The 21,701-nt window shown below is 43.0% G+C and overlaps 1 protein-coding gene across 5 annotated transcripts in view; it reads left to right on the plus strand.

Moving 5' to 3' along the window:
- Window positions 1-17,216, plus strand: part of LOC128685438 (uncharacterized) — a 447,019-nt gene extending 429,803 nt beyond the window's left edge. For all 5 annotated transcript variants that reach the window (XM_070082997.1, XM_070083000.1, XM_070082998.1 and 2 more), the window contains 3 exons: window positions 39-130; window positions 11,017-11,387; window positions 16,414-17,216. In XM_070082997.1, coding sequence (XP_069939098.1) covers window positions 11,053-11,387; window positions 16,414-16,534 — 456 coding nt within the window. In that variant the 5' untranslated portion in view covers window positions 39-130; window positions 11,017-11,052 and the 3' untranslated portion in view covers window positions 16,535-17,216. The remainder of the gene's footprint in view (window positions 1-38; window positions 131-11,016; window positions 11,388-16,413) is intronic.
- Window positions 17,217-21,701: the final 4,485 nt, after the last annotated feature.

Consider the following 21,701-nt stretch of genomic DNA (forward strand, 5'->3'; position numbering starts at 1 on the left):
ATTTAAAAGTTCTCATCACAACTTCCATTTTCTTGCAGGTATCTGGAAGACGGAGTTGTTCATCGGTATTTTAGCCGCTGTGTCTTTCGTTAGAGTCAACTATCCACACGACCTTCCACCGTAAACTCCGGTAAATATAATAGAATTCGTAAAGAAAAATTCACAATAACGTGTCTGGGACAAGTAACAAGAATCTCAAAACTAAGAAAAGAAGCTATTATTATTATTATTATTATTATTATTATTATTAAAGTCCTCTACTAGTTACACACTTCTCAATCCTGATGCTTCGTCTCTTACTTTAAGTTTTTTTTTCCATTTAAATATCCCTTAATCTATTTTAGTATGTTTCCAATACCCTTTTGCGTAGAACCATATCAAAATCCTCAGCTACTCTAGCAATATAAAGTCCATCCATTCCTTTCTTCCCTGCCTGACTTCGGTCTATTTTATGTCTATAAGAATAGTAACGAATGACCTATATATAAAACCTTAATTTTTATAAGGGATGAACCGATAAGCCAGCGGAAGGCCTCAGTCAGATGAACAAAAGCTCCAGCCACGGGTCATCTATGTGACTGAGACCCGCGTTAGGAAATACTTGTCCTGTTACCTGACAAACTTCACCTACACCGAAGGACCTGTTTCCTAATGCAGGCTGACCATGCTTTTTGTAACAGATAGGAAGGTCAGAGACTGTCTCCCAGGAGCTGGTGTTGGTGACATAGTCAGCAGGTTGGATAATATTATGTCAGGTAATGGGAACAAGCCCATTATCTGTCTTAGTGCTGGGGGTAATGACATTGCGAATGGTAGGAGACATTAGCTGCTGGATAAGTACAGGTCAACCATAGATGTAATCAGATCTAAGGGATCCCAGTCATATGTAGCATCATGCCTAGAATGGGAGTAGACAATGAATAGATGTCTAGGGCAATTGGATTAAATTACTGGCTAGACAGGTACTGCAAGGAACTTGCAGTCCCATTCATTGATAACTGGGACAAATTCTATGGCAAATGTGATATGTATGCAAGGGATGGAGTTCATCTCTCTGGGGATGGAGTGGTTGCATTAGCCAATTCGATTGAGAGGGTAATTGATGACTTGTCTAGGACTTTAAACTGATAGATTATAGAGGAATGGGCGTTTGTGGGAAACAGTCAGGCTGCAGTACTGGGGGCGAAACCAGCAGATATTACCAAGATACCTCATGGATATGTTTAAAAGACAATATTCAAAATAAAGTTGCTAGTAAAGGCAAACAAAGAGAGATAGTAGAGGGCAACGAGTGACTAGCTCCCTTGAGGTTTACTATACAAATAGTAGGAGTCTAAGAAATAAGATAGATGAGCTAAGATTACTTGCAAGTGCAGGTATTTTAATATAAATATTTTTATTGTAAAGTAAAAGGACACAAGGGCAACTAATGTGACATTTTATTGTGGCAGCATTTTGCTCTTCGGGAGCTTTATCACGCCGTAACAGCTTGACAAAGCTCCTGGAAAGCGAAACGTTGCCACAGTAAAATGTCACATTAGTTGCAATTGTGTCCTTTTACTTTACATATTGTCGGTAATTCTACCAACATATATACAGATATTTTTATTGCTATAACGGAGACCTGGTTCAACTTGAAAGATAGAGAAATGCCTAGGAAGGGTGATGGAGTGGCGATGTATGTCAGAGATACTTTAAGTTGTTATGTTAGACAAGATATAAGATTAGAAACATCGGACACAGAATCTGTTTGGCTACAGTTTCTCGAGGGTTGTGAAAAATAAATTTTGGGTGTAATTTATAGGCCCCCAAACCTTGATAGGGAGTGCAGTAAGCTGCTATGGGATGAAATTCATAAGGCATCTAGATATGAAAATGTTGTGCTAATGGGAGATTTTAACTCTAGACAAATTGATTGGAACAATGTAATAGGAAATCTTGAGTCTGGTGGCTTTCTTGATATGGTTGATAGGATTGCTTTTTAAAACAGTTTGTGACAGAACCAACTAGAGAACGCAACCTGCTTGACTTGCTCTTGCCAACAAAGAATCACTAATAAATAATCTTGAGGTTAATAATGAGCTTGGGGAAAGCGATCACAAATCACTTAGTTTCAATATATCATGGAATTACCCAGATAACTGCAATAAAATCTCTGTCCCAGACTTCCGCTTGGCCGATTTCGTGGGACACAGAAATTACCTTGGTGGGCTAAATTGGGATGACCTGACTATGGGTCAGGTAGCTGGTGTTGGTTGCCAATATGACCTTTTTCAGAACATAGTGCTAGCTGCCCAGACAGCTTTTGTTCCAAGTAGGGAAATTAGATCTGACAAAAATGATCCCAAATGGATGAACATAGATTAAAACATCTCATTGGTCAAAAGAGAGGCAAGTATTGACGTATCAAAAGATGGAAAGGGCAGTTAAGTAATCAATATATTCAGTTAAAGAGAGAAAAAAAAGGAATAAAAAAGCAAAAAGGGATTATGAGGTTAAAATCGCAAGGGATTCGAAGACTAACCCAAAAGGGTTCTTTCAGGTATACAGAAGTAAGATTAGGGACAAGATTGGCACACTTAAGAGTAACTCTGGTCAGATCACTGACAGGGATAAGGAAATGTTTAAAATTTTCAGTTTTTACACAGGAAAATACTAGCGAAATTCCTGAAATAATAAATTATATAGAATAGGACGATAATAAACTATGCACGATTGCGGTAACTAGTGACATGGTCCTCAGACAAATAGAGAAACTAAAACCTAACAAATCCTCAGGTCCTGATGAACTGTTTTCAAGGGTGTTAAAGGAATGTAAAGAGGAACTTAGCATACCTTTGGCTAATCTTTTTAACATATCACTACAAACTGGCATAGTGCCTGATAAGTGGAAAATGGCAAATGTAATACCTATTTACAAGGCAATAAGCCTTACCTCTATAGTGGGAAAATTTATGGAATCAATAATTGCCAAAAGTAATTCGTAGCCATCTAGAAAGGCATAAATTGATTAATGAGTCTCAACACAGTTTTACAAAGGGGCGTTCCTGTCTTAAGAATTTACTAATTTTTTCACTAAGGTATTTGAGGAGGTAGATCATGGTAATGAATATGAAATTGTGTATATGGACTTCAGTAAGGCTTTCGATAGAGTTCCACATCAGAAGCTACTAAGGAAACTTAGGGCACACGGAATAGGAGTAATTTTTTCCTGGGTAGAGGCATGGCTGACAAATAGGCAGCAGAGAGTTTGCATAAATAAGAAGAAATCAGAATGGGGGCACGTCACAAGCGGTGTTCCTCAGGGGTCAGTATTGGGCCCCTTGTTGTTCACAATTTACATAAACGACACAGATGAGAGAATAAATAGCGACATAAGCAAATTTGCTGGTGACACCAAAATAGGCCATCCGAATCATTCTGATGAGGACATTAGAACACTCCAGGATGATTTTGAATAAACTCATGCAGTGGTCAGAGAAGTGGCAGATGCAGTTTAATACAGACAAATGCAAAGTTCTAAATGTTGGACAGGAAAATAACCATGCCACATATAAACTAAATAATGTAGATCTAATATTACTGATTGCAAAAAGGATTTAGGAATTCTGGTTAGCAGTAATCTGAAACCAAGACAACAGTGCATAAAGCTAACAGAATCCTTGGCTTCATATCAAGAAGTATAAATAATAGAAGTTCTCAAGTTGTTTTTCAACTCTATATATCTTTGGTTAGGCCTCATTTAGATTATGCCGCACAGTTCTGGTCACCGTATTACAGAATGGATATAAATGCTCTGGAAAACGTACAGAGGAGGATGACGAAGTTGATCCCATGTATCAGAAATCTTCCCTATGAGGATAGACTGAGGGCCCTGAATCTGCACTCTCTAGAAAGGCATAGAATTAGGGGGGATATGATTGAGGTGTATAAATGGAAAACGAATAAATAAAAGGGATGTAAATAGCGTGCTAAAAATATCTAGCCTAGACAGGACTCGCAGCAATAGCTTTGGAAAAAATCAGATTCAGGAAGGAATGGGAAAGCACTGGTTTGGTAAGAGGGTTGTGGATGAGTGGAACAAACTCCCAAGTACCGTCATAGAAGTTACGACGTTGTGTAGTTTTAAAATTAGGTTAGATAAATACATGAGTGGGTGTGGGTGGGTGTGAGTTGGGCCTGACTAGCTTGTGCTACTAGGTCTGATGCCGTGTTCGTTCCATAAGTGGATGTGACTTGACTAGGTGGGTCATTGGTCTAAGCCGGGGGGTGATATGGAGCTGCCTCGCATGGGCCAGTAGGTCTGCTGCAGTGTTCTTTCTATCTTACGTTCTTATGTTATCTTTAATAAATTTTACACTATAGACTCACTCGTGGCACTGGTGTGCGATTCAGGGATTTCTTCCTCACGTTTACCATCTTCTAGTCTGGTACCTTCCCCCTCTGATCTCCATGAATATTTAGTATAATATTTCTGTCTTCTCTTAATATCGGTGGTATTCTGGTGCCTTTGATGTGTTAAGTTCCATCAAGCGTCTCCTCATTTGCTCATTAGTCGTTTCAAAGGTTCGTAGTTCCTCTTGGTTTGTCTTTCTTTGTATCTCTGTCACTTGCTCTTCCTCATTCGTTATCACACCGTGGTATCTTCTGGATTGCTCATTTCCCATGAGTGTACCCTCTTCTTTATCAGTGCTATCACTTGAGCATTAATTGTATTTTTTCCTGAAGTGTGTGTGTGTGTGTGTGTGTGAGTATACAGTGCGTGTGCACTCACCGGGATGAAATTGCAAGGGACGAACCATAGGTCCTGGACATATCTTTTAACTAATATTGACCAAGTTTAGTGATTCCTAACCTCCAGGTCCCGATCATATCCACTCGTACGAACTGTGAACATTACTTGCTTTCACAACATCTACACGTAGTTCGTTCCACTTACATATTATCCTTCCATCCGGTCGACCTCGATCTGCCACTGATGACTCTACCTCAGTTTCTTCTTGGACAAAATTCTTTACGCTCCTACCAACTTCTACTATCACAAGGATAAAAAAAATGCCTAACATCTCCAGAGCTTATATGTTGCTATAGCAGTCATCTCTCTCCCCTGGCGCCCTCTTCTGGCATTGTAAACAACTTATTCCTATTTATTCATTGTAAACCTTTGTTTTGTTTTTTTTATAATATGATCATGTGTCTTCGTTGGTCCTCTCATCTAGTGTTGCAAAGTGCTGTAAGTCTCCCCATTTCTTTGGTTGGGGGGATGGGGTCTTCGTGCTGGCGCCGCATATTCTAAAATGGATTTAATGCACGCCGTGAATGTTTCAAATATATTTATTTTTTTTAGACTCCTGAAAGCAGATGTAAGATTATCTAGTTTTAGTTAGTTTTGCAATGACGCCCAAGTTATTCGATTAATATGTGTGTCTGGTGATATGTGTAGGGATATGTGGTGATATCAGTAGGGATGTATCGGATGTGGAAATTTAGATATCCGCGGATGCGGGTGTATATGAGGATGTCTTGCTCATTTCGCAGATGCGGATGCAAGAAATTGTGCGGATGTTCCGCGGATGCAGATGCGGATATCCAGTGCATCACTAATTTGTAGTAAAAGGGGGGAAACTGCACTTGTGGTTGGTTGTTTATTGGGGCTTAAAGTGTATTTGCTACATGACGATCATTAAGGCTGCATATTACCTGCTCACCACCAGTCAACTTTACTTTAATCCCTAAACAAAGGTATTAAGGTAACTTCTCAGCGTATATACACCGAGAGACACGCAATTCATGGTTTCCGTTTATTAGATTAGGTTAGGGTTGTCAGGAAACGGAAAAAGTGTTTACTGACTCTTAGTTGGCTTACAGGTCTAACCACCCCCCCCCTCCCTTTTAAAAATTAGGGTTACATGGTTGTCTATATGCTATTTCCTCTTCTATTTCAGCTGATGATAAATACTGATATGCATTGTCTTACACAGTTTATGTTCGTGTATATTGTCAAGTGTCCTTGTATGTACGTGTATAAACACTGGTATTTGCAGTATATTAAAGTATAGAACAAGTTGTTTATTTTTCACTTATTCAAGAAGTTTAAAACATATTAGCTGCCATCAACATATATTATCTTTCTTATAAAAGATATCCCAATATTTCTCAGTGAAAATTGCTTGCGAGTTACACCTTAAACAAGAGGAACAACTCCAGAGAATAGCAATTTGTCGCGCATAAAGGAGACATATATTTTCTTGAAGGGCAATTTGCATTATAAAGTTCCGACCAACAGAAATAAAGTACATTATCGACACAGGAAATTGCTATGCTGCGGGATCCCGAGAACCTCTCTCTCTCTCTCTCTCTCTCTCTCTCTCTCTCTCTCTCTCTCTCTCTCTCTCTCTCTCTCTCTCTCTCTCTCTCTCTCTCTCTCATCATAATCCCTGGAACTGAGCGCCAGGCAGGTTGTTCAGTAAGCTGGATCGGCGAAAACTTTGCAAATTTCCACATGAAGTATGCAGTCTTCTTGCTCGTGCCTGGTTTGCAGATGGCCGGGCAGTACTTTTCGTTGTACCCCGATGAATTTACAGGCTAAGCGCTGTTATCCCATCTCAGTTCACTGTACAGCCCAACCTTATGTAACGTATGCTACCAACCCCTACAACAGTCGTCTAACACAAGGGTACCTGTTAACTGCTAGGCAAACAGGGTCAACAGATGTAAGGAAGCATACGTAGCGTCACTACCCGCCTAAGGATCGAACCCGGGTTCTTCACTTGAGAGCCGGAGACACCACCTATGAGCTACCAGCCACCCCTTCTCAAAACAACAGATTCAGGTTTAATAAATTACTATTGAAAAATTATATATTAAATCACAGGTTTGACATTAGAGTTTTAGATGAGTGGAACAATCTGGCAGGAACCGTCATAGAATCTAATACAAACTTTACATCTAATGCAAAGTTTACAAAGATATTAGATAAATACATGAGTGGGATTATTTGGGTGTGAGTATAGGCCAGTAGGCCTACTTTATTGGGTAACTAGGTTTGAAGCCTACCGCCATACGAAGATCATTCAAGCTGCAGATCAGATATTCACCACCAATCAAGAATACTTTAATCCAAAATATGAGCGCATAAAATAAGATTTTGTTCAGATTTTTAACCCCGGAGGGTTAGCCACCCAGGGTAACCCAAGAAAGTCAGTGCGTCATCGAGGGACTCTCTGTCTTATTTCCATTCTGGTCCTTGAATCTTGTCCCCCAGGATGCCACCCACACCAGTCGACTAACACCCAGGTAACTACAGCAGGTGAACGGGGACAACAGGTATAAGGAAACACGCCGAATGTTTCCACCATTGCCGGGGATCAAACCACGGACACTCAAGTGTGTGAAGCGAGAGCATTACCTACCAGGCCACGGTAGGCATGTACATTGTAATATACACCTGCATATGTGCGTGTACATATACTCTCAGTGCACACATCAAGAGAGAAATATGCTAGTCAGAACGTGCCTACTGCATTGCTCTGTTCTTACTCTCTTATGTACTGGAAAGTCACAATGAACGAATGTAAACGATTCACACAGTGAACTGCAGTTGAATCCGTGATCTGGCCAGCCTCAAAACTATCATAGGACTGCCAGACACGGATTCGAATCCTTTTTCCAATATTCTAGCAGTAAAAACATTGAGATATATCTCAATGTTTCTACTGTTAGAACATTGGAAACCGGCTGTATCCCACCGAGGCAGGGTGACCCAAAAAGAAAGACAAAAGTTTCTCTTTTTAACTTTAGTAATGTATACAGGAGGAGGGGTTACTACACTCTTGTTCCAGACATTTTAGTCGCCACTTATGACACGCATGGAAGAAAATGGAAATGTAATTAGAGGACACACACAAATCTGTGCTCTGTAAACACATCCACCCGGGTTGTCCTCCCGGGTAGTCCACCCGGGTAGACTCGTACCGTAGTCCAGCCAGAAGAGAAAAACTTCCTGTCCGGTTACACCACCAACTAACCGAAACCCCCCCCCTCGCTTTGGAGAGAAACGTCCTGGACAATAGTCCAGGACACCTTAACGTCGTCATAATAGTCCAGGACACCGAAACGTTGTCATAATAGTCCAGGACACCGAAACGTTGTCCAGAAACGTTGTCATAATGGTCCAGGACACCGAAACGTTGTCAGAATGCTCCAGGACACCGAAACGGAGTCACAATAGTCCTGGACACCGAAACGTCGTCATAATAGTCCAGGACACCGAAACGTTGTCATAATAGTCCAGGACACCGAAACGTTGTCATAATGATCCAGGACACCGAAACGTAGTCAAAATAGTCCTGGACACCGAAACGTCGTCATAATAGTCCAGGACACCAAAACGTTGTCATAATGGTCCAGGACACCGAAACGTAGTCAAAATAGTCCAGGACACAGAAACGTCGTCATAATAGTCAATGACTGGGTTCCACCTGGAGAGAAACGTCCTGGACAATAGTCCAGGACACCTTAACGTCGTCATAATAGTCCAGGACACCGAAACGTTGTCATAATAGTCCAGGACACCGAAACGTTGTCATAATGATCCAGGACACCGAAACGTAGTCAAAATAGTCCTGGACACCGAAACGTTGTCATAATGGTCCAGGACACCGAAACGTTGTCATAATGGTCCAGGACATCGAAACGTAGTCAAAATAGTCCAGGACACAGAAACGTCGTCATAATAGTCAATGACACCGAAACGTCACAATAGTCCAGTACACCGAAACGTCGTCATAATAGTCCAGGACACCGAAAACTTGTCATAATAGTCCAGGACACCGAAACGTTGTTATAATGGTTCATGACCTACCGAAACGTCTTCACGATGGTCTGTTATGACGATGTGAATTGATGAATTGCACCAACCACAGTACTGAGACGTTTTATCTTTACGTACATTAAAAGTCTTACGTTAGCTCCTAAGATTGAAACTTAAAAGGCTATCGAGTGAACCCCGGGCCATTAAGACTGCAGTACATTTAGACCAGTGGATATCAGCCTTTTAAATCGTGGTGTGAGTGGTTGGCTGGCATTTTTGTTTGCCTTAGTTCGGTCCCTCCCTGGCCCCTCCCCTGCCAAATGTGCCTTACGGGTATTTCAGATCCATTGGCGTCATTTGGACAAGAGCTAGACTCTGACACTGGCTGTTGGACGGGATGAGTTCTGTATGAAAGAAATGCATTGAGTTACAACTTGTGGTTCTTCTAGCCTCTCAAAGTTTACATCTGGGGTAGTTTATTTTGGAGCGTGGTGTCGTAGCCTCATGACTACGGTCACAACGTTTGCACAATCGCGCGCGCGCGCGCGCGCGTGTGTGTGTGTGTGTGTGTGTGTGTGTGTGTGTGAAATTCACTCACAAGTATCGCTAAAATTAAATATCACAATCCCATACAGAAATGGGGAAAATTGCTGGTAAAAGCTTTTCGCAATCACGAGAAATGTTCCATCAGTGCAATGAGGAAATATCGACACAAGTGTGCAAGAATCACATGTAGGTTAAGCCGAAGTTGCAGATGTTTATCTCTCACTTTATATACAGTCAGCGTTTTTTCCTGTCTCTATAGCTGAGATTCCAGCATCCTTGCTAGTTCTGCGCACCTAACAAAGATCTCAGCAAGCTGATAAAGCCATCGGAGATGAAAGTGTTATTCTTATACAATGGACATAGAGATGCGTATATCTTTGTTTTAGTTGAGAACTTTGGAAACGAAGAAAAGATGTTTGCCAAGCGTTATAACGCACTGGGACTCAGGATTCGAGACTCGACGCCATACGGGATGGGGGAGGGAGCAATCATGGTGAATAATCCCTACTGATTCATCGCCTCCCCATGACCTTAAGAACAGAAACCACAGGGGAAATAGACCAGACTTCAGGACGCGACACCACAGGGAACAGACCAGACCACAAACACCGACTCCCTCAGGCAGAACCACAGACCTGTCTTTAAAAGCAAGAACCGCTGCTGTTTGCATTCCTCGCCTCCCCTAACGTGTGCCTCCCTAGACAATTGTGTCACAGAAATATTTCTTCACTCGCTATAAACTCACTAATGGAATTCTCACATCTGGAGATCACTCACTGTAATTTACATATCTTAATGGATATTACTCGGGGCTGTGATGCAGCCTCTCTTGACTGGGTGTTAATGCTCAACTTCCCAGCGGTACTCTGCTCTCATTTAAAAGATATTTGCAAAGATTTGTTTGGGATGTAGCGGGAAAATGATTTCTTCTGTTTTTTCCCTTTTACGTCATTAAAGGGACGCACGTTTTATGTAGGAAGGTTTGCATGAGGGAAGAAACATGCAGTATATGTTCGAATGTAGTGGGATTGGTGAGATACATTACAATTATTAAAGTTATACAAGGTCAGAGACCCGAGGGCGGACACTTGTCTCTTTCAGTCGCTTCATCGGGGCCATCCAGAGAGAAAAATGACTGCTGCGAGAGTCTCAGGTTAGGTAAGGGTTGCCGGAAAACAGGAATAGTGTTTCCTGACGCGGGTCTTAGTCATATGAAGACCCGCAGCTGGAGCTTTTGGTCGTCTGACCAAGGCCTTCCCCTGGCTTACTGGTCCACCCCTTTAAAAATTAAGGTTATAACTATAACCACATTACTATTTTACAAAGTCTCGTGAAGGAGTACCACAGCTTAAACTCCTATATGTTGCAATTCTGTACCTATGTGAATTCCTCGTCAAAACTACGCCATTAAATGTAAAAAAAAAAATAATAATAAGGTTTTGACAGGTTTATAGAAAACTCGTGCTAAAATAAATATAGTTTTTACTGCAAGTGACGACGAGGTTATGTGAAGGTGTTCCCATATGTATAACATACAATTTTTGTGTGTATGCTTCTCTTTATCCTCATTATATGCATGAATACAGTATTCGTTCATTATACAAACTATGAACTAATCTGACCATTCCACCACTAACGACAAACTATCTGTGTTGCAGGGTTCGGCCTTCAGACAAACCATTTTCACAGACAAGATGTCTCCTAACCATCAGAGCAGTAGCTCACCCTCCTGCAGCACCGGCTCGCTCTCAGACACCAGCGCATCCGGCAGGAGAACCCTATCGAGGCAGATCCGCTACAAGGGCCTTTTCACACCACAAGTAGCCCCCACCACCCGCGCCTACTGCCTCTTACTGAGCTTCTTGCTGGGTACTCTCTTGCTGACGGCCGGATCTGTCTTCTACCATGTCATCCTCAGCAGACCTATGAGTGGCTCCCACCTCATGCACACCCCTCCGCTACCCCTCGCTCTCGTCCTTATAACAGCTGGTGTGGTCATTCTCCTCTCCTGCGCCTTCGTCGCCTGGAAGTGAGTCCCAAGCGCCATCTAGCTGTCCCGAAGGACGCAAAATTGACCAGTTCGTTGGGAGTTTCGAGGCAAATTAAGTAGAAATGGGTGTATTGCATATTTCTGGACTATAGGAAAGGAAATAGGCCCGAGACACGGGTCTGTTTTAATGATGTCACAATATTTAGGTTCATGAACAGAGTTTCATGTAGGAAATATCAGGGTGAATCCTTATTAGGTGAAGGTGAAGCCTCATTAGGTGAAGGTGAAGCCTCATTTGGTGAAGCCTCATTAGGTGAAGGTGAAGCCTCATTTGGTGAAGCTCCAGTAGATGAGAGTGAAGCCGCATTAGGTGAGAGTGAAGTCTCATCAAGTGAAGTTAAAGCCTCAGTAGGTGAAGCCTCGGTAGGTGAAGATGAAGACTCGGTAGGTGAAGGCGAAGCTTCATTAGGTGAAGGTGAAGCCTTATTACCTGGAGGTTACCTGGAGGTTATTCCGGGGATCAACGCCCCCGCGGCCCGGTCCATGACCAGGCCTCCCGATGGATCAGGGCCTGATCAACTAGGCTGTTACTGCTGGCCGCACGCAGTCCAACGTACGAGCCACAGCCCGGCTGATCCGGCACTGACTTTAGGTATCTGTCCAGCTCTCTCTTGAAGGCAGCCAGGGGTTTATTGGCAATTCCCCTAATGCTTGATGGGAGGCTGTTGAGCAGTTTTGGGCCCCGGACACTTATGGTGTTTTCTCTTAGTGTACCAATGGCTCCCCTACTTTTTATTGGGGGCATTTTGCATCGCCTGCCCAGTCTTTTACTTTCGTAGGGAGTGATTTCTGTGTGCAGATTTGGGACCATTCCTTCCAAGATTTTCCAAGTGTAGATTATGATATATCTCTCCCTCCTGCGTTCCAACGAGTACAAGTCAAGTGCTTCCAAGCGTTCCTAGTAGTTAAGGTGCTTGACAGAACTTATACGTGCAGTAAAGGATCTCTGTACACTCTCTAGATCTGCGATTTCACCTGCTTTGAATGGAGATGTTAATGTACAGCAGTATTCCAGCCTAGAGAGAACAAGTGATTTGAAAAGGATCATCATGGGCTTGGCATCTCTCGTTTTGAAAGTTCTCATTATCCATCCTTTCATTTTCTTTGCACGTGCGATCGTGGCACTGTTGTGATCCTTGAAAGTGAGATCCTCAGACATTACTACTCCCAGGTCCCTTACATTATTTTTCCGCTCTATTGTATGGCCGGAGTCAGTAGTATACTCTGTTCTAGTTATTATCTCCTCCAATTTTCCATAACGGAGTAGTTGGAATTTGTCCTCATTGAACATCATATTGTTTACCGTTGCTCACTGGAAAACTTTGTTTATATCTTCTTGGAGGTTATCCGCGTCCTCAGCAGATGACAGCCTCATGCAGATCCTAGTATCATCCGCAAAGGATGATACGGTGCTGTGGTGTATATCTCTGTTTATGTCTGATATGAGGATAAGGAATAAGATGGGGGCGAGTACTGTGCCTTGTGGAACAGAGCTCTTCACTATGGCAGCCTCCGATTTAACTCTGTTGACCACTACTCTTTGTGTTCGATTTGTTAGGAAGTTGAAGATCCATCTCCCCACTTTCCCAGTTATTCCTTTAGCACGTATTTTATGGGCTATTACGCCATGATCGCATTTGTCAAATGCTTTTGCAAAGTCTGTGTATATTACATCTGCATTCTAATTTTCTTCCAGTGCATCCAAGGCCATGTCATAGTGATCCAGTAGTTTTGAGAGGCAGGAGCGACCTGCCCTGAACCCATGTTGCCCTGGATCGTGCAGATTTTGGGAATCCAGGTGATTTGCAATCCTGCTTCTTAGCACTCTTTCAAAGATTTTTATGATGTGGGACGTCAGAGCTATTGGTCTATAGTTCTTAGCTAATGCTTTGCTGCCACCTTTATGGAGTGGGGCTATATCCGTTGTTTTAAGTGACTGTGGAATTTCACCCATGTCCAAGCTCCTCCTCCATAGTGTACTTAGGGCACGCGAGAGGGGTTTCTTGCAGTTCTTAATGAAAACAGAGTTCCACGAGTCTGGGCCCGGGCTGAGTGCATAGGCATGTTGTAAATGGCTTTTTCGAAATCTATCGGAGTTAGGGTAATGTCGGAAATCTGGCATACATTTATGGAGTTTTGAGGCTCATTCATGAAGAAATCATTTGGGTCGTCGATCCTCAGACCGATTAGTGGTTCACTAAACACAGAGTCGTACTGGGATTTCAATATTTCACTCATTTCCTTGTTGTCATCTGTGTAAGTCCCATCCTGTCTGAGTAAGGGCCCGATACTAGATGTGGTATTTGCCTTGTTTTTGGCATATGAAAAGAAATATTTTGAATTTCTTTCAATTTCACTAATAGCTTTAAGCTCCTCCTGCCTCTCCTGGTTCCTTATTGGGTGAAGGTGAATTCTCATTAGGTGAAGGCAAAACCTCGGTAGGTGAAGCCTCATTAGGTAGAGGTGAAACTTCAGTAGGTGAAGCCTCGGTAGGTGAAAGTGAAGCTTCATTAGGTCAACGTGAAGCCTCAATAGGTAAAGGTGAAGCCTCACTATGTGAAAGTGAAGCTTCAGCAGGTGAAGCCTCGGTGAAACCTCATTACGTGAAGCTGATATCTGAGAAGCTGTCCCAGCGACGCCTCAAGTTTCCTCACGGGTCATTATGTTAATTTTAAGTTATATTTTAACCAACTTGTGGAATATTATAACACTCAACTTATATTATTTTTATTCATAGGAAAGTCAAGTTTTATATATATATACCAGAGTATATCGTGTGCCGGTACTAAGAGGGCATATCAAATGAGCAGGCTGAGTATGTCGTCAATAAATATACCTGCGGTAGAGGACTGCTCAGCGTAAATAAAAAAAAATGGTTATAATAATAATTATAATAATAATTATAATTTTTATAGGGGTGGAGGGGTAAGCCAGTGGAAGGCCTCTGTCAGATGACCAAAAGCTCCAGTTGTGGGTCATCATATGGCTAAAAACAGCGTCAGGAAACATTTGTCCTGTTTCCTGACAAACATTATCTAACCTAACCTGCTTATCGTAGAGCATCACACCCGTACGAGTTATTCAACACAATGAATAGTGAAGGATCGATCCTCCGACTGCTGTACGCGAGACAGTAGCCTAGTTTTTGTCAACTTTATTTTGAACTCCGTCTTCTTATTTACAACATAAATTTTTGTCATTGTTATATATAATGTAACTTGCAGTTGCTTCCTTGTTCGTCACGTTAAGAGGATCAGGACTGCACCATTTCTTATGCTGAATAACCCATATGGGTTTAACACTTCAGAAAGTAAGTTTTGCCATGGGGTATAATTTCACATTAATGATGTTAATTCCTCAAATATTGATTGACCACTATCTAACCTATTTACTAAATAATGAGTTTAGGTGAGGTTCGTCAGGAAACAGTACAAGTGATTCCTGACGCTGGTTTTAGTCATATGATGACTCATGGCTGCAGCTTTAGGTCATCTGACCGAGACCTTCCACTGGCTTACCAGTCCACCCATTAAAAAATTATGATTAAAATGATAACTATTAGTTAGTAATACAGGATTAATGAGTTTATGTTTATTATTTATTGTGTTCTGCATGACTTCTGACCGGCTTCCATAATGTTAATATTCGTGCACACTGACCTGGGGGGGGGGGGAGTCTGCCTTGTTGATTATTAGTTCAATCAGGTATTCCTCTACTCAATTTACGTAAGAAATGTAAAAAAAAAACATTTGGGTACAAGAGTGAGAGTCAAGAGGACCTCTGTATATTTGGACCCCAAACCACAGACTCTTGGACTGACACCAAGACTCGTATATCTGTCTATTATTATTTTTCATAATTTATTTCCTCACTGTTTATCAAACATCGTTGCTGACTCATTAATTCAGATATTTACAAATAATTTTCAAGAAGAATTTACGTAAGCTGATTTACTGCGTTCCTCTCCGTAACTGCAGCGGCATTCAGGTCGAGGACCATTTTTATTTAAAAATAACGTGAGATTCTTACGATGCCCTTCAGTTAAGGTTTCTAATTTGAATGGCTTCCTGCTCCCCCCCCCCCCGAGCTGTAATATGCTAGACCGTGTAAATGGGCTTCATTTTGTAATAATTTATTTTGTGTAAATAATTTTCACCTTGTGTATAGTTTCCACTATAAAACAAATTATCATTGCAAATACGTTACTCTGTGTAATGGCTTCACCTAGCGAATAGACCCGACTGTGCACATAGGCTTCATTGTTCGATAGGTTTCACTGTAAAAACTGGCTAATAAAACTAGGTTTCATTGTGTCACTGACGCCACTGTGTAAATCTGTGTAAATGGGATGCAAAATGTAATAGGCTCATAGTTGTAAATAGCTTACACTGTGTAATAAGTTATTTTTTTTCCTTTCTGTAATATGAACATGTAACATAACACAGCAGCGGAACTAATTCTTACAAGAATTAGTTCCGCTGCTGTATTATGGCTGAAAAAAAAATCACAAGTTTAGAAAGACACATGAGTAAACACTAGGACATATTTATTAGAAAACGTTTCGGTCCTGGGATCTTGATCACTTCTAACATACTGATGTTAAAAGGAGAGTATATATACGTCGAGAGTGAGGTGTGAGTGATACATTGTCACGTATATTTCTAAACCAATTTCTTGGTATCTATTTCCAAGGTTTATACCAATCAACAAGTAACCCAGAGAATTTAGATGAAAATTACACGAGGTTTCGGTCAATTCTGGATCATTATGGTGGTTCAGGAGGGACTCTACTCATATATCCTTACATTCAGTTTATAATCTTATATCTAATTAACGATATATATTTCTCTCGGTGCTTTTTAATAGTTGTTAGACCCCCTAACATTTCCTTTGCAATTAGGAGTCCTGATCTAAGGCCTGGCCGGGAGGGGAGATATGTTCCCCGTAAGTCCATAATCATCAAAGCAGAACAACTCCCCACTTCTGACATTTTCTTGTTTTTAAGATACGGATTCGACGACGGCGACGAGACGCTGGAGGAGGACATGTACTCCTTTGCCAAGGACGACGTCTTGGACCAGCAATACAGGAGCACCCTTGAAAACCCCAAGGATCCTCCAGTATGAAGCCCCAGCAATCATCCTCTGCCCTCCGTCTGAAAGCCTCCTAGAGCTGAACCTTCAATGTCAAAGCCTCATCTCAAAATCTCATCTCACCTTCCAATCGTCTTTTCTACAACCAAAGGCTCATCTAATCTAAGTCTAAACTAAGCTAATTCCTTATTTATTTTCTAGTGTTTGTATTACGTGAGGTTTACAGTTTTTTTAATAAGTTATCCTGTGTCCGCTTTGTAACAACTTCCATTCCACGGAGAGGCTGTGTCAAGTTTATGTGGAAATCTTGCTTCTTCAAGATAAGCTACGAACGAATAAAAAGTCATAATACCATAGCTGGAACAGTTCACCCCAAACCCATGCTTAGGAGAGGGACCTTATGTCGACATTTCGGTCCGTCCTGGTCCAGTTGTGGCCTGACAACGGTCCATGACTGACTGAAACATCGTAATAATGTTCCTCTCCTAAGTGAGCTTTTTTATTGGTGAAAAGCTACGAACGGATGGTCAGCAACTCTGTTTGGAAATGGTGGCCAAACAACTACTTACTCTCTGTAGTGTTATGTTGAATTTTCTCACAAAGCATCCACGACTGAGTATTCAACGTAGCAACTACTATTTCCTCAGCTGCTACCACCATCCGTAGGCACCACAACCACCACTCATGGGAACGGTGCTCCTATCCCTGCCACACCAATGAAAATGTTGCTTCGTCATCACGTTTGGTACCCCATTTCAAAATCTTATTCTTAAAAAGCCCTTCCATCGCGCCACTATGTTAGTCACTATCAGAACCACAGTCATCAAATGACGTACCGGTACCAGAGGTGCCATTCTCTCCCCAATCAGTATTGTTACCACCAATAATGACATTACTACCACCACTTGACACAGTTATCCTAAAGTCACTACCACCATCACCATTACTATGAATCCCTGTGCCCGTCAGTACCAAGACCTGGTGGCAATATAAACACAAATGCAGTATAATGTGATCCTTTATTGACTACGTTTCGCCCACACAGTGGGCTTTTTCAAGTCACAAACAGTTCTGTTTGTGACTTGAAAAAGCCCACTGTGTGGGCGAAACGTAGTCAATAAAGGATCACATTATACTGCATTTGTGTTTATATTGCCATTGTGTCGGTATTTTATACCATTTATTTCCAGTACCAAGACCTGGCATCAACACCGCCAGTAACACCAGCACTGTCGATACCACGACGACGACCACCATATGAATTTCCAAGAATTCCTTCCGAGTCTCTCCTGTCAGAGCATCTACCACGCACGCCTCCGTGAGCAGCAGTCTCGAGAGGATGCTTGCACTTTGCCTGGGCGCACTGAGAATGTAAATCCTCGTTCAATCGATATCCCACAGGGCGGTTCGATGAAAAACTTTTGAGGTTGGTAAGAATCTTTGAACACGCAAACCAAAGGTACTTTCCGGATTCGCAGGTTCGGAACTTTGTGGGTTCTTCAGAACCTTCTGGTTCCAAGACGCGTTCCTGCCTTGCCTGTTGTCAGTGGCGGACAAACCAATATCAAATTCACTGTCAAAACATATGCAATGGTGTAAAAGTGTATAATTTAAGGTAACTCAAATGTTTGTGTATAAAAATATGTTTAACGCATTTATTTATGGTTTTCACTATTATATGTCAAGAAGGTGAATAGAAATACAAAACTCATTATGAATTTAAGCTAGCACTCACAGAGCAGCGGGAGCAGTTTCAGTCTCTTAAATGGTGTAACCTGTTGTTAGTAGTAGCATAGTCACTTCAGTGTCCAGGGCTGTTATTAGCAGGAGGTTGTCGTGATTACAGTCTCCATGTCTGTTGTAGATAGGAACTCCTCGTGGCTACACAGGCCAAATCCATTGTCAGGAAGAAGCTTAGCTTGATTACAGTGCCATGACTGTTGTCATATGGGAACTTTAGAGTGACTAGTGTTCATGGCAAATGTCAGCCAGGACTAGCAGTCTCTCTCTTGATATCATATCCCTTTCGGTGACCAATACACACTGAGGTTTCACAATAATGAAAAGATAACAAGGTAAAGGAAAAAATGGTGGATAGGCGAACACCTTACCATACAGACTAAGTTGTCCACTTAACCAGCTAGAAAACAAAATTGACAGTAATGTGAAATCTCAATTTATTTATATATATATATATATATATATATATATATATATATATATATATATATATATATATATATATATATATATATATATATATATATATATATCAGACTATATTATTAGTATATTATAAAATAGAGGAATTTATATGCAATATGGTGTTCATATGTTTTACACACCTGTCTACACAAGAGTTATAAATCACTGTCAATGCAGAGGCTCCAGCAGTGACATGTGAATGTGCACATGTGGTGTTTATTTCTGTGGACTGTAGCCTTATTTGTTTATTTTAATATTTATGAGTTTTTTTGCAACTCTCTCTCTCTCTTTCTCTCTCTCTCTCTCTCTCTCTCTCTCTCTCTCTATGTATGTATGTATGTATATTTATATCGTGATTCTTAATAACAAATGTTTTTCTGTAATCCGACTACCAGCAACCAGGATTTTAATATTCACTAAATGCTGCATTAATAATGTCGTAACAGAGATGAAGAGAATTCATTGTATGTTCTTATGTGCTAGAGGAGAATGTGGTGGTGGTGTGAGAACACGTGGTGGTGGTGTGAGAACACGTGGTGGTGGTGCAAGAACACGTGGTGGTGGTGCAAGAAAACGTGGTGGTGGTGCAAGAACACGTGTGGTGGTGGTGTGAGAACACGTGGTGGTGGTGGTGTGAGAACACGTGTGGTGGTGGTGTGAGAACACGTGGTTGTGGTGGTGTGGGAACACGTGGTTGTGGTGGTGTGAGAACACATGTGGTGGCGGTATGAGAACACGTGGTGGTGGTGGTGTGAGAACAAGTGTGGTGGTGGTGGTGTGAGAACACGTGTGGTGATGGTGGTGTGAGAACACGTGGTGGTGGTGTGAGAACACGTGTGGTGGTATGAGAACACGTGGTGGTGGTGTGAGAACATGTGGTGGTGATGTGAGAACACTTGGTGGTGTGAGAATACGTGGTGGTGGTGGTGTGAGAACACGTGTGGTGGTGGTGTGATAACACGTGTGGTGGTGGTGTGAGAGCACGTGTGGTGGTGGTGTGAGAACACGTGTGGTGGTGGTGTGAGAACACGTGGTGGTGGTGGTGTGAGAACACGTGTGGTGATGGTGTGAGAACACGTGTGGTGGTGGTGTGAGAACACGTGTGGTGGTGTGAGAACACGTGTGGTGGTGGTGTGAGAACACGTGGTGGTGGTGGTGTGAGAACACGTGTGGTGGTGGTGTGAGAACACGTGTGGTGGTGGTGTGAGAACATGTGGTGGTGGTGTGAGAACATGTGGTGGTAATGTGAGAACACGTGTGGTGCTGGTGTGAGAACACGTGTGGTGGTGGTGTGAGAACACGTGTGGTGGTGGTGTGAGAACACGTGTGGTGGTGGTGTGAGAGCACGTGTGGTGGTGGTGTGAGAACACGTGTGGTGGTGGTGTGATAACACGTGTGGTGGTGTGATAACACGTGTGGTGGTGGTGTGAGAGCACGTGTGGTGGTGGTGTGAGAACACGTGTGGTGGTGGTGTGATAACACGTGTGGTGGTGGTGTGAGAACACGTGTGGTGGTGGTGGTGTGAGAACACGTGCGGTGATGGTGGTGTGAGATCACGTGTGGTGGTGGTGTGAGAACACGTGTGGTGGTGGTGTGAGAACACGTGTGGTGATGGTGTGAGAACACGTGTGGTGGTGGTGTGAGAACACGTGTGGTGGTGGTGTGAGAACACGTGTGGTGGTGGTGGCGTGAGAACACGTGTGGTGGTGGTGGTGTGAGAACACGTGTGGTTGTGGTGGCGTGAGAACACGTGTGGTGGTGGTGGTATGAGAACACGTGTGGTGGTGGTGGTGTGAGAACACGTGTGGTGGTGGTGGTGGCATGAGAACACGTGTGGTTGTGGTGGCGTGAGAACACATGTGGTGGTGGTGTGAGAACACGTGGTGGTGGCGCAAGAACACGTGTGGTCGTGGTGTGAGAACACGTAGTGGTGGTGTGAGAACACGTGTGGTGGTGGTGTGAGAACACGTGTGGTGGTGGTGTGAAAACACGTGTGGTGGTGGTGTGATAACACGTGTGGTGGTGGTGTGAGAACACGTGTGGTGGTGGTGGTGTGAGAACACGTGTGGTGGTGGTGTGAGAACACTTGTGGTGGTGGTGGTGTGAGAACACGTGTGGTGGTGGTGTGAGAACACGTGTGGTGGTGGTGTGAGAACACGTGTGGTGGTGTGAGAACACGTGTGGTGGTGGTGGCGTGAGAACACGTGTGGTGGTGGTGGTGTGAGAACACGTGCGGTGGTGGTGGCGTGAGAACACGTGTGGTGGTGGTTGTGTGAGAACACGTGTGGTGGTGGTGTGAGAACACGTGTGGTGGTGGTGGCGTGAGAACACGTGTGGTGGTGGTGGCGTGAGAACACGTGTGGTGGTGGTGTGAGAACACGTGTGGTGGTGGTGGTGTGAGAACACGTGTGGTGGTGGTGGTGTGAGAACACGTGTGGTGGTGGTGGTGGTGTGAGAACACGTGTGGTGGTGGTGTGAGAACACGTGTGGTGTGAAAACACGTGTGGTGGTGGTGGCGTGAGAACACGTGTGGTGGTGGTGGTGTGAGAACACGTGCGGTGGTGGTGGCGTGAGAACACGTGTGGTGGTGGTTGTGTGAGAACACGTGTGGTGGTGGTGTGAGAACACGTGTGGTGGTGGTGGCGTGAGAACACGTGTGGTGGTGGTGGCGTGAGAACACGTGTGGTGGTGGTGTGAGAATGTGTGGTGGTGGTGGTGTGAGAACACGTGTGGTGGTGGTGGTGTGAGAACACGTGTGGTGGTGGTGTGAGAACACGTGTGGTAGTGGTGTGAGAACACGTGTGGTGTGAGAACACGTGTGGTGGTGGTGGTGTGAGAACACGTGTGGTGGTGGTGTGAGAACACGTGTGGTGGTGGTGGCGTGAGAACACGTGTGGTGGTGGTGGTGTGAGAACATGTGCGGTGGTGGTGGCGTGAGAACACGTGTGGTGGTGGTGGCGTGAGAACACGTGTGGTGGTGGTGGCGTAAGAACAC

Source organism: Cherax quadricarinatus, chromosome 8 (genome assembly GCF_038502225.1).
Source record: "Cherax quadricarinatus isolate ZL_2023a chromosome 8, ASM3850222v1, whole genome shotgun sequence".
Classification (NCBI taxonomy): Eukaryota; Metazoa; Arthropoda; class Malacostraca; order Decapoda; family Parastacidae; genus Cherax; species Cherax quadricarinatus.